This window comes from Cariama cristata, unplaced genomic scaffold (assembly GCF_000690535.1).
Source record: "Cariama cristata isolate BGI_N322 unplaced genomic scaffold, ASM69053v1 scaffold3038, whole genome shotgun sequence".
In the NCBI taxonomy this organism is placed as follows: Eukaryota; Metazoa; Chordata; class Aves; order Cariamiformes; family Cariamidae; genus Cariama; species Cariama cristata.
The window spans coordinates 19013-31298 of record NW_009632678.1 but is presented as its reverse complement, the minus strand read 5'-3'; the positions used below and the strand labels follow the sequence as shown (position 1 = coordinate 31298).

Here is a 12286-nt window from a genome sequence, read left to right as displayed (position 1 = left end):
AAAGACTGGTGCCCTAGAACAACTGGAGAAAAAGAAATTAGCAGACTTCAGTGATGCAGAAAAGGAATTAACTGAGAAGAGGAGGAAGATAGCAGGAAGGAGAAAAATGACCTCATCTTTTAGAAGACTGCATAGAACTTTATCTCTTGTATACAGAGACCATAAATGTAAAGCTCAACTTCGGCCAAATGCAAGTCACAATTCCAGACTCATCAACATTTTCAGTTTAGGCTGTGGTACTGCAGAAAAGGAGTAATTCAGGGGTTCAGAGGAGGTTTGCCTCACCCCTGCAGACAGCAAGACTGGGCCCTGCTGACAATATGTGTACTCGTTCCGTAATTTGAAACAAGAAACTGTGGAAGCTCTGACACGCTCTTTCTGTTATGGGGACGTAGAGCATGGAAACATAGGATGCTCAAAGTCACTTATGGAAAGAGGCAACTGAACAAGTGTACCCATAAAGATTATGAAGTAGTGCCCAGAGTGAGACCTTACACTGGCAAGTGTATCCCTCTCAGTTATCGTTTGTGGATTTGTTGAGTTTCTTCCCTGTTTGAGTCCAGTCCAGATCAGCCCCTCCATCCAGCCACAATCCTGCCCATTGGTCAATTTAACAACTTGAATTTCTTAAGGGTTAATCTGAATAAAAGACCCTTTCTTTTACCCAAACCCCAGGTTGAGGACTGGGTCTGTTGTGCTGTGGGTGCAATGGAAGTATAGTGCTGACTTAGACTGGTGGCTTTTGCAGCCCATAGGTAGGGCAGGCTCCAGGGAACGATATAGGATAAAAGATCGTCATTTAAGACATTTTCTGAACTCTCCCTTTTCTAGGACATATTTTTAAGTTGCTTTTCATTTCTTTCTCATGTTTTTTTTTTTGAATGTTAATTCTTTAGGTTTCTGTCCTCAAAGAAGAAAATAAGTCACATGAATTTCTGATGCTTCATCTGATTTTACTTTAGCTTTAAGATACAGCTGTGCACAGATAACAGAATGTAATCCCTGTCATTGAAGTGTAACTAGAGAAGAATTAAAATTGGCAGCTACTGAGGATGCTTAAAAATGTCAGCTTTAACTTCTGATCTCAAGAAAGTAACAAGTCAGTTCTTTCTTCATGGGAAAGCAGAAGGCAGAGAAACCAAGTCTTTTGTGAGTAGATATTCAGTTTTGTAATGTGTTAGGTTTTATGAGTAGATTTCACTCAACAGCTGCGTTTTTCAGTGTTTTTGAATTTGTGTGAGAGAGAAGCCTTAAAACAAAAAAAGGAAACATTTCCCCAAATTCACAATCATTCTCGGTTAGCCCACCCGCTGATAGACTGGGCATTCCTTTGAGTGATCAGCTTTCTCCACTACTTTATAAGTGCAGGTCTCCTTGTTGAAAATGCTTACACACTTCTCATCGTAGACAACTGGTTTTACAAAGCTGTCATTGGGAAAAGAAAGACAAAGAGGTGATGAGCCCGAGAAGTTAACAGCTTCCATTTGAGACGGTATCTACATTTTCAATATGAAGAGGCTATATTGAGGAGGTGTCCAGGAGCAGAAAAGGGAGCTCACACAAAGCTCCTAGCTCAAATGTTACTTACCCTGCTGCATATGCGGGATGAGGGGGGAGTTGTAGTTTACTGATCTGATTTACACTCAAATGATGTTTGTCATATTTATTTGCTACTCCAATATCACTGCTTTTGCTCTTCAGCCACAATATAGAACAAGAATTGCGTGAGTGGTTGGGTGTCGCTATAGGAAAAATTACAGGCTGGCCAGTGTATCTTGAGCTGCTTCTCAGAGTAAAGGGGGGTCATGTGTGGCTTTGGGAAGATCTGGATTAGGAACAGTAGAAATCTCTTAAGTAACTATGTGTTCTCTCTTGGGTCAGTGTCTCGCCTGAAATTTTAGCCCCAAGAAGAATTACGGCCCTTTTTTTAAACCAAGACTCATTTGTTAAACATGAGCTGTATTTGTCAGAGGAACTTCTTGCATGCTCAGTGATGATGGTTTTGGGTTAATGCATAACTTTGTGACATGAAGTGAGTGAGAGAAAGGTCATGGTTGTTTCTCAGGGACCCCTGTGTGAAGGGAAGTGGTTTGTGCTGTAGCATGGCAGTGGAGGAAAACCCCCACTGCTGCTCTGAACTCACCTGGACCAGCAGTCAATTCCATCTGTGGAACAGAAGCAATCAAAGCAGTTGTCGGTCCTCCAGTAAGAATAAAATTCATGCAGCTGTCCCTTAGAGTCACGGCAGCCTGAAAACATAGTGTGCAAGCAGCCTTTGGTGTCAGACCTATTGCACTAACAATGCTATTGCTTGTACAAAATGTGTGGGACCTTTGCTGGCTTTATACATTAACATCCCTATCTGGCATAAACGGAGGTTCCCCAACAGAGCAGGACTGCTACTATTGTAATGCATGGAGAAGGGTATCTTGGGCCCCTCAGTTTCCTGTGGTTCTCAGCAACATCGAGTTTCCTGGAGGAGCTCATCTTTAAGCACAGGAATCAGAGCACCCAGCAGAAAGGAAACTAGGCACAGACCTGGTCAGAATTAAGAAAAGGCTTTGACTTCCCCTCTCATTAACACCAACTATTGTTGACTCCTCATTTAGAGCAAGAATAAATCTGCCCAGAAAACTTTTTCCAATCCTCAGCTGTAGGAAGAAAGCACGTATTGGATATAAAGTTCCTGTCCAACAGTCACAGAATAGACTTCCTAAATCAGTGATCTAGAAAGCAGGATCTTATGAGGATGGGACAAGACAGAGTGGAGGATTTGGGGGTTTTAGGTTGTGTCTTTGCCTATAAATCTGTTCTGTTTCTTTAGCAACGCTAACTCATTTTTCTAGTAGTAGCACTGGCTTTCTCAGGAAAAGCTTTATTTTGGGGCACTTAGTTTATTTTGCATACTGGCACACATCAGCTCTTTTTGTGTTCAAATAATTGCATCTTTCTTTTGAGCACTTACTTTTCTGCAGCTCCACTCATCTGTAGACTGATAAGACTAGCTGTGTTCAAGAAGAGCAGTCGCAGACTCAAGGAGGGCAGACATTCTGTTCTTAAGAATTTGTCTTGGGATAGGGAAACAACTAACAAGTAAGTTGTTCAATGTGCTGAACACTTGCCAATCTGTTTCCTGCTTTATACTGACCACACACATAGAGAAAGGCCCTTTTCTTCCCTTCTCTGTATTTCTAAATATGCTGCCATAGTGAAAACATGAATTATTACTTCATGCAGATAGATAAATGAAGCCTATACTACTTCCCTGGACAAAATTCATTTGTAGTTTGCCTATGTCATGCTCCTCAGATAAACTCTTTTTTTTTTTTTTTCATAACATATTATAAATTCCCTGCTCTCCATACTCCGTTTTGCCTCCCTTTCCTAGTGTTTTCTCTCCACTGTTTCCACTTATTTCTAAATTGTGATAAATTGCACAGAATGGATAAATCAAATCAGGCAGTTCTTGTGCTGATGTCCCTCAAGTTGAGGACAGTTGACTTCTTACCTGCAATGTAACCACCAGACGTCCCTTGCAACTGTGGACGTAAGAAGCTAGCAGCATTGGAGAGTAGCACGTTAATGGCAAGAACAAGAAGGCAGGCCAAGATGGTTTTCTGAACAAGAAAGCAGAATTCATGTGAATACTTAAGTAACTATTAAGATATCTTGATGATAAGTATTGCCATTAGCAGTAGGAAAATACATTATGGTTTCAAATCAAAATCCAATTGTCTTTTGCAGTTTAGACATTTTAACATGCAATCAGGAATACTGAGCCACTTAGAAGAGGCAGAGCATCATGTAGGAGGGAAGAAAAAGTCTGTCTTTCCAAGCTGTTAAAATCAAGCATTGCCTGATATAGGACTGGTAGACCCAGGTACTGTTTATGAAAGGAATGTGTTCTATTTCTTTCCCCTCACCATTCATTTTTCTTGTCCTTATTTTCTCCTTAAGATTAGTCACCATCTCTGCCACTAGCTTCACTCATAGTTGTAAAAACTTCTTCACTGGAGACTGAAGAACCCACTGGATGTTTCAGCCTAATATTGAAGGATTAGGAACAAGCTGAAGAACTTTAGCTGAAGTTGAACACTCAAGACTTTGCCCTGCTTTAAGCAGGAGGTTGAACCAAACAGCTTGCAGGTGTCCCTTCTGACCTAGATTGTTTCATATTCAATGACCTTTGTCATCAGCTTTTTCTGAAAGTTCAGCTTAAATTCCTCAGTTAGCCTCTTTTCCTTCAATATTAATTTGAAAGGTTTGAAGGGCTTTGATTGGGGATATGAAGGAAATAAGTGCAAGAACTCTAGGATGGGAATAGCTGTGATGAATTTAAAATCTTGTTAAGAGAGGAAATGTAGACCAGGAATAAACAGTGACATACACAAACACACACACATGTTGTGTGTGTGACATACACAAACACACACACCAAACGTATGTTTGTTTTGGACAGAGTAGAACTTGTAACTTATAAAAAGAAGTCATACCTGAGAGATGAGAGGATGAAAACCTAACATTTTATTTTCCTGAAGAGAGATTAAAACCCACAGAACTGCATCAGAGTTGCAAATTAGTAAAAGAATCAAGATAACATTTTTTAATTTAAATAAATGTTCAGACATTATCTAGATTTTTCACAAAAATCAAGGCCAGTTCTACGTTGAGATATAACAGAGCTCCTTTCAGCCAGAAAAGAGATTATCTCAAAATATTACATGTAAGTGAAAATTGATTATAATAAAAACCCTTAGCTGGAGTCCTGTTAGACATCTCCTGCCATATACATGCTGATATTTTTTACCTAAGGTTCTTACCTGCCTGTGCTTAACTGTCTGACTTCTGCTTTAAAACCACAGAATTTATACTTGCTCCAAGTTGCTTAGATCTCTGAGTACTGAGAGAAATCCAACAGAACCTCCTTTAAAATCTATAGATATATACCATGGTCTTTTGCTGTTTAAGATGCAAGGACTCACCATTCTTGCAGAATTATGAGGCTTCCAGTAAGGACACAGCTTGTAGGAAATTCATCTTCTCAGAGAACTTATATAGAGAGGGAATTTATGATACCAGTCCTTGAGCAAACTGAACATGCATTAATAACTCCAATGAGGTTTCTGCAAAATGGCTTCATGGGGTGGACATTATTAAAATAAGTCAATTATATACAGGAAGGTTTGGTTCTGAAAGGCACTGAAGAAATAGGCGTGGCTTTTGTGCCACACTAGATCTGGAAGACGGTTATGGGAGGTACTCGGAAAGCAATTTCAAGCTTGGAAGGAATATTTAGCACTCACTCTGAGAAACCCATTAGAGGCATTATGGGTGTTACTCACAAGGAAATTTGCATGCTTAGTTTGAGTCATCTAGGTTTTAAAAGAGAGGAAATTTGAACAATCATTCAGCTTTCTTGTTTATCAGCTGAAGATGAAAGAAGGCTTTCGTAGAAAAGGAGTGGTGGTTGGAAGGTTTACATGTAAAACAGGGTTTCTGTGGAGAGTGGCTGGCATCTGTAGCCCCTTAGAAAAGGGTCCTAGATAACAATTTTCTTCCTTATTCAGTTTTCCATCATGTAGAAGACCCATATGCTCAGGTCCTCTGTGAAAAAATAAGCATTATGTATTTTCTTCCTGAATCCTTGTAGCCAGGGAGAAATGGTTCCTTTTCTGCAGACGTTGTACACTTCAGGGCAGACACACTTTCCGAGTGCTTACAACAGTAATTTGATAGCAAAGGAGTCAAGTACAGTCCCCTTTTGCTTAGCATTGATCTAGTTGGTTCAAATATTTCAAATTGTGTAGCCTTGGTAGGTGAAGAAGTCTCCCCCTTGTTACCAGGGCTGCACAGTTTGCAATATCTGAACTAGTCTGACTGCCTAATTGTATTGCCTTACTGTGTGGGTTTGGGAGTAGAGTTTGAACTCCAAGCTGGGGTGATTACTCAACATCTTCTACACAAACTCCAGAGCTGAGAGCTAGCTCAGGAGGTCCACGTGACAATGCCAGCATTACTGCAATGCAGGTCACAGCGAGACCACTACTTACAGTGACAGGCTTAGCTGGCTTTCAACTCAGTGGGTTGAGTAAATCGTTTTCTCTTCAGTTACCAGAGCTTTCTTCAGGCTGGCAGAAAAGAGTTGAAGTGCTTGCAGGTGTTCATAGATTTGACAAAGCTGCCCACAATCAGCCTATTGCTAATAAGTTAGATTTGGCAATGCTGGTGTATGCACTGCCCCGAAACAGGAGATGACTAGCATTACAGCCACACGGCTCATGCCATGACTCCTAATCATTGGTAAACCAACACGTCAGCCTAGGAGCACAGGCACTGGGAATTTCTTTACCGACGTCAACAGAGTCCACATGTCCCCTTTGGATCTCTCACAAATGTGTATGAAGTCAATTTAACCACGTCATTGTGGTTTGGGATGCTGTCAGTGTTTCAGAGGAGGTATTTCAGAGCATGTACATTTTTCTGTTAAAGGGGGAAAAAAGGCTCAGTAAGGTAACAAAGTAATACACCATGATCCTATGCCAAAGCTGTCTCTTGTGGTGGTTGCAATGAGGATACGGAAAGTTCACACTCTCCCTTCTGATGTCCTCTTCCTATGCTGCCTGACCTGATTGGTTTACATCTGTGAGATGGCTAAGGATAGGCTCTGGTTTTGCATGTCTGCTTTTTATAACCTTTATGTGCTGAGAAGTAACTATTTCCCCTTGACTGACAATACCGTGGGAAGTACCACAGAGCCGTGTTCAACATATTGGCTCCTCTGTGTCCTCAAAGGTAATCTGGAGCAAGTATTCCATGCTAGTTGGGAAGAAAAGGACAATCAAACTGCATTGCCTTAATTCTGTTAATATTACTGAGCCATTTAATTTTTTTCTTCTTGCATGTTGTGGCGTTTGCATGCAGTATTTTGCTTTACAGGCACCCTGCAGCAGTTTTTATGTGTGAACAAAAGTCACCACATCCATAGCAATTTGTGGTGCTGGTGTACTGGAGTGAGACACATGGAATTTGTTACAGCCAAGACCCGGTCAACTTGCTGGTTTGGTGTTGAGTTAGAGAAAACACATTTGTTGCTCAAATCCAAAAGACAAAAATCCAACAAATGCACCCATGTGTGCTCTCTCTCAACTTTTCAGACAAGCAGTGACCATACAGCTTTTCTCATTGCAGGACCCTCCCTGTTTTCTAGGTGCAAGCTATGCCAGGTATGGAGGTTCTTACAAGCAGCTTTCTTTGGAACACAGTAGGGAGCAACCTATGTGAGCCTGGGCAGTGCCTAGGGACGGTGAAGAAGCTCTTTGTGTGATCTGTGAACTCAGGGGACCCTAATAACATGCTGTGGGGCTGAAACCATTGAGAACGATGGACTCTATGTAGATAGTCCATTCTTATATTGATTACTGAGGTAATTTGTGGCCCATATTTTGTTATGTTTCTTCTTCATGTTGTTCATGTACGGGATGATAGGTGTCTTGCTTGTGTGGGGAACAGGTATCTTCAACAGATATTGCTCTGTTGAAATCTCGTGTGTCTTCCCAAACAGTTTATTTCTTACTAAAAACATCCTAAGAGTATCAGTGCTCTGCCCATTTCTGTGCCCTCTTTCCACTCATGCTGATGAACAAACTATCCTATTTCTTCCTAAAGCGGGGAAAAATCTTGGGGGCTTTCTTGAAGATTTATCTCAATATTTTACTTAGTCATTCTTCAGCTGTGATTTCTGGTTACATTTCACTTATGACCACAGAGATAGTGAGAGTAACACAAGATTATCAGCCTTGTTTTTTCTGTTGATTGCCTACCACTGAAAGATACAGAGAGAAAAACAGCGTGATTTCAGAGCAGTAAAGTTAATAAAAAAAACCCCAAACAACAAAAAAACCCAAAAAACCCCAAAAAAACCCACATACACACAAAACCCCAAAACAAACAAAAAACCCCCATAGCTAATACTTAAGAGCATTACTCTATGAACAACTTAAAGCTGGAAGAGATGCACTAGAATGAAAGCAGTCTAGGAACCTTGTTTCTTAACCCAGCATTTCAGTACTACTCTCACATTCTTAAGAAGGATCTGCTTTCTGCAGGAGAAAGTAAGTGCAGGACTCCTTATGGAAGATAAAGTCATGTGTCCAGTCATTAAAACTGGTAGGATGACTGGTACTGCCATTGAGAGAGGGAAAGGAAGAGGAAGCATGAGGCGTATCAGCTCGCAGATCATAAGTAAACATTCTTACAAATAAATTCATCTTGACCTTAAACTAACAAGTCTATGTAAAATGTACATTGGTTTTACAATTGTTAAACAATCTGCCACATTTGCATGTGAGAAAGGACAACTGTTTTAAGGAAAAACGCAAAGCAAACAGCACTAAAATATACGGTGTACTGTTGACACAGAAGCATACTGGAAATGTGTCAAGAAGGTAGAAGTTTTATCCTGATGGGAACATTTCTGTTAACTCTGAGGTTCATATATGCACAAATCTCAAAGCCTATGCCATCTGATCTCTGCCAGTATATGGATTAGCAAAGAATTGTATTAATTTTACAGGCAAGGGGCATAGGTGGTATGAGTGACTTGTCCCAGGTAACGTGACATAGCAGAAATTTGAATTAGGTCTCAATTCAAGCTAGGGGGCCCAAGCTGGAGACAGCAATGTCATGTCTCCTCTAATCTGAACACCTCTGTCTCCTTCCAGATGTAACAAAGTCCCCATCCCTGGGTCAAATTTCAGTTTTAATTCAATGCAATTTCAGTGGGATGAGAAACATTTAATTTCTTTTTCCCCATTTAGTTCTGTTGGTAAGTAAAGTTCCCTCTTGCTAAGGCGCAAATCCATTTTTTAAAAAACATATGGTAATTCCTCAGCTAGTCTGGAAAAACCTGTCAGGTTGTGATCCTCAGTTAAAGGATCAGTGCTAAGCAAGATGCATAGAGACAGACAAGAAGATCTAAAGAACCAACCACAAATGTCAGACTGTGTTTGCATGAGGAGACCTCCATCTCTGCAGTGTGGGTAGCACTGAGGAAGATAGGCGCATATACTACAGCAGCAAAGACAAAAGTCCAGAGGCAGTAGAACAGAATGGATAGGAGTGACAGAGCTAGCCAAAAAGATATCTCTAATCTATGGGAAATGCAATATTTCCCACATTTCTATCTTTTAATTCAAGCCATGTGGCAACAAAAAGATCTTAGAAACCTTCAGCAAACCAGAAAATGACAGAAAAGTTTATTCCAGAAATGAAAAAACACAGTGATTCCGAACACAGCTTGTTATCCTGACCCTGCAGCTGATTAAGCAAATTAAGATCATCAGTCTATGAAAAAGTAAAGACTTCCTGAAGGAGACGTTACTTAAGGAGTTAGCTGTAGGCAGGGTGGTGGGTGGGAGCATTGTTGTAGTTCTTGCTATCAGTGTCTCTGACTTTGTGAAACTTATGTTTATGTGGTGCGACAGTGGACCCTGCTCTGGCTGCACTGCATTGGAAGCACACCTTTGGTCCTCCAGGTGGTACCAAACTTGTGCAGTCTTCCATCTTTAACACAACCTGCACATGCATGCACAAAATGAAAGGGAGCTTAACTTCAGTTTTATAGTGTTGGTTACTCAGTTCAGAGACTTCTGGCCTTTTTTTTTTTTTTAAAAAAAAAAAGCTTAGTTAATTCTGTGTATACCCTACTTACACCATATTTTAGCTCTATTTAGAAAGCATGAGCTTGCTTCCATTTTCTAATCTTGTTATTCACTGATTCCATGAAGATAAAACTCAGTAGTTGGATATTATTGCTGCATGGACTCAGAACAGACTGAGGTGGGGAGGGCAGCCAAAGAACACTTCAGCCAAATCCATGGGATATCTTGGATGTTGGAATCTTCTCTTTTTTTTTTTCCTTCTCTGTTGTTTTCTACTGTGGTGTATAAAATCCTGCTTCCTTCCATTTCTTGTTCTACACCCTTCCTGTCTGTTCCTGATGGACAGCAACTAGAACAGAACATCATCAAGAGGGCTGTTGTGGCCCTTATCTCTGGCAGGTTCCACCAGAATTGCACCTGGGCTGTTTAGTTCATAGTAACAACAAGCATTGCGTAGTGGTGTCAAGAAGGAAGCCCAGGAAACACTGCTGTAAAAACCCCACAATGTCTGGGACTACTTCTTGAAACCATTTTAACAGTTAATGGGAGCATACTTGTGCTAGAAGAATTGCTTTCCCCTCTTTGAGAAAGCAAACAGGAATCACAGCACCTGAAAGGGTAGAACATTTAACAGGCTCATGTAATTTTTTCACAAAATGACAGCTAGTATTTTATTTTTGTTGTTTCTTCAAATGTGAAATATGTTGCAGCTCAAATGCATGTACACTATTGCCATGGCTCCCTGATCACATACATGTCAACAGATTGACTCTGAGTGCTATAAAATCTTAAGAATCCAAAATTTGGACTTACCATGATAAAAATGTGTCATTTCTAAGGATCTCTTGTATGACCTGTCTGGTATTTCCTGGAGCAGTGAATATAAAAAAGCCAAATATGTATTCTTTGGTGTCTTACCAAGCAAATCAAAAAATATTTCTGGTTTAGAGAGGTTCTGTTGGAATTTCAGAGAAGTCACTGAACTGATATATCTCCATGTTTCTGTCCTATACCTATAACCCTCATCTTTGTGGTATGCAAATAATGACAAATATTCAAAACAGAGGGTGAGTGATATATCATCCTGCTTTCCTGCAGCTGAATTAGCTCAAGAATGCAAAAAAACAAACAAACAAACAAAAAACCCCCAACCAAACAAAAAATGCTTGTGGCAATACTGTTAAGCATTTCCCCTCTCAGTAGACAGGCTTTCCATTTTATAGCAAGAAAGAGTCAAGATTCCTAAGCTTCATTGCTAAAACTGTTCTATTTAGGGGAAAAAAATACTTTCAGTAGTGCCAGCTACTATGGCAACAGAAAACTCAATAAAATTACATGTTGAAACTAGAAGATCTCTTTTTAAGAAACATCTGGAGGGAATTTCTGGGTCTCAGTGAAACCAGACTATTCTCTGGAGTCTCTAGGTCAGATCTCTCTACACTTCCTTGGCCTGGTAAACTCACCAGAAATCATTTTCTGGCTTTTCCATTGCCAGCTCTTGTTTGTGCTGGGTTGCTCAGGTTCTGCTACAAGTACATGTCGTGGAGGAGGTGCCCTTGCAGTGGAAGATGGGCTTCCCCACCCACGGATAACTTCTGGAAGGATGTGCTAATCACATTGATTAAATGTGCTGTTTCTTCCCAGTCCCGTAACCTTAATGAATATATTAAAGATGAGATCCAAAGCCTGTGGTAGTTTTCTTGTTTCAGTCACTCCTGCTTCTGCTGGTGCTGCCAGCTAATCAGAAATCTTGCACTGAGAATGTCATCTTCTTCTGTAAGAAAATTGGCACCTAGATTCTGGAGAAACATTTGGGACTCTAGGAAGTAATAAGGCTCCTAATGACAAATAAACAAATAAAGGTCCAAATAAGATAATAAGTAAAATGAAATTCTATTTAATTTAAAAGTGAACTAAGTATCTGTAAATCACTTAAAATGTGAAATCTTACTGAGGATCTACTAATATTAAAAACATAAATGTGACCTTATGAGATAATAAACTAATTTTTGTAAGTTTCAGAAGAAAAACGTAGCCTTAATTTGTAAGAGTATTGTAGTGTAAAGCATGAAATACTGAAATAATTCCAGTACCACATGGCATAGTTCCAGAGTACAACAAACTGAATGTTAATCTTGACCTGAGCACTTTTCAGCGGTTAGAATTAAAAAATCATCCCTGAGGAGCCTCTAAGTGACTTTGTTAACCGTGAAAATGTTTATTTTGAGATTAAAAAAAAAATAAATTATGAAAACTGATTTTTATCAAGAAGCAGTTCTGTGAGCTATTTGAGTAGGAAGTCTTTGGATCTCCATGCTCAAAATATTACTTCCCCTAAGAAGCTGCAGCAGTTTGCTCTGTAAGCGAGAACATTCCTTCGGGTACCAGCTGAGGCTGTGTTCTGTGTAATTTTGACATGAGCTGGCAGAAAAGGGGAAAAATCATACAGGACAAATTTCAAAACTATTTCTCTCCTCCAGGATATGAAAACTCTTTGGAGAAAACTTACCTTAAGCAATGTGAGAACATTCAATTGCACATGCCACTATTTAGAGGAATGACATGATTAAATCAGTGAATGAAAGTCAGATTTTAAAAAGGCATATGCAAACATTTGTACTGGAAAA

General features: G+C 39.9%; 1 protein-coding gene across 1 annotated transcript; it reads right to left on the bottom strand.

Annotated features, from left to right (window-relative positions):
• Positions 1-1298: 1298 nt before the first annotated feature.
• Positions 1299-6370, bottom strand: LOC104156753 (beta-microseminoprotein-like). Its single transcript, XM_009706445.1, has 4 exons — positions 6350-6370; positions 3509-3617; positions 2144-2249; positions 1299-1425 (listed from the first exon to the last, which is right to left on the bottom strand). Exons 1-4 carry the CDS (start codon positions 6368-6370, stop codon positions 1299-1301), a joined length of 363 nt encoding a protein of 120 aa, XP_009704747.1.
• Between the last annotated feature and the right edge of the window lie 5916 nt (positions 6371-12286).

Bases quoted from the DNA above. Each gene is read 5' to 3' on its own strand.
- LOC104156753 (XM_009706445.1), bottom strand. From the start codon at position 6,370: ATGTGGACTCTGTTGACGTCG. The intron at 3,618-6,349 runs GTAAAGAAATTC...TTTCTTGTTCAG, and splicing joins TGTGGACTCTGTTGACGTCG to AAAACCATCTTGGCCTGCCT. The intron at 2,250-3,508 runs GTAAGAAGTCAA...CTATGTTTTCAG, and splicing joins GTCTGGTGGTTACATTGCAG to GCTGCCGTGACTCTAAGGGA.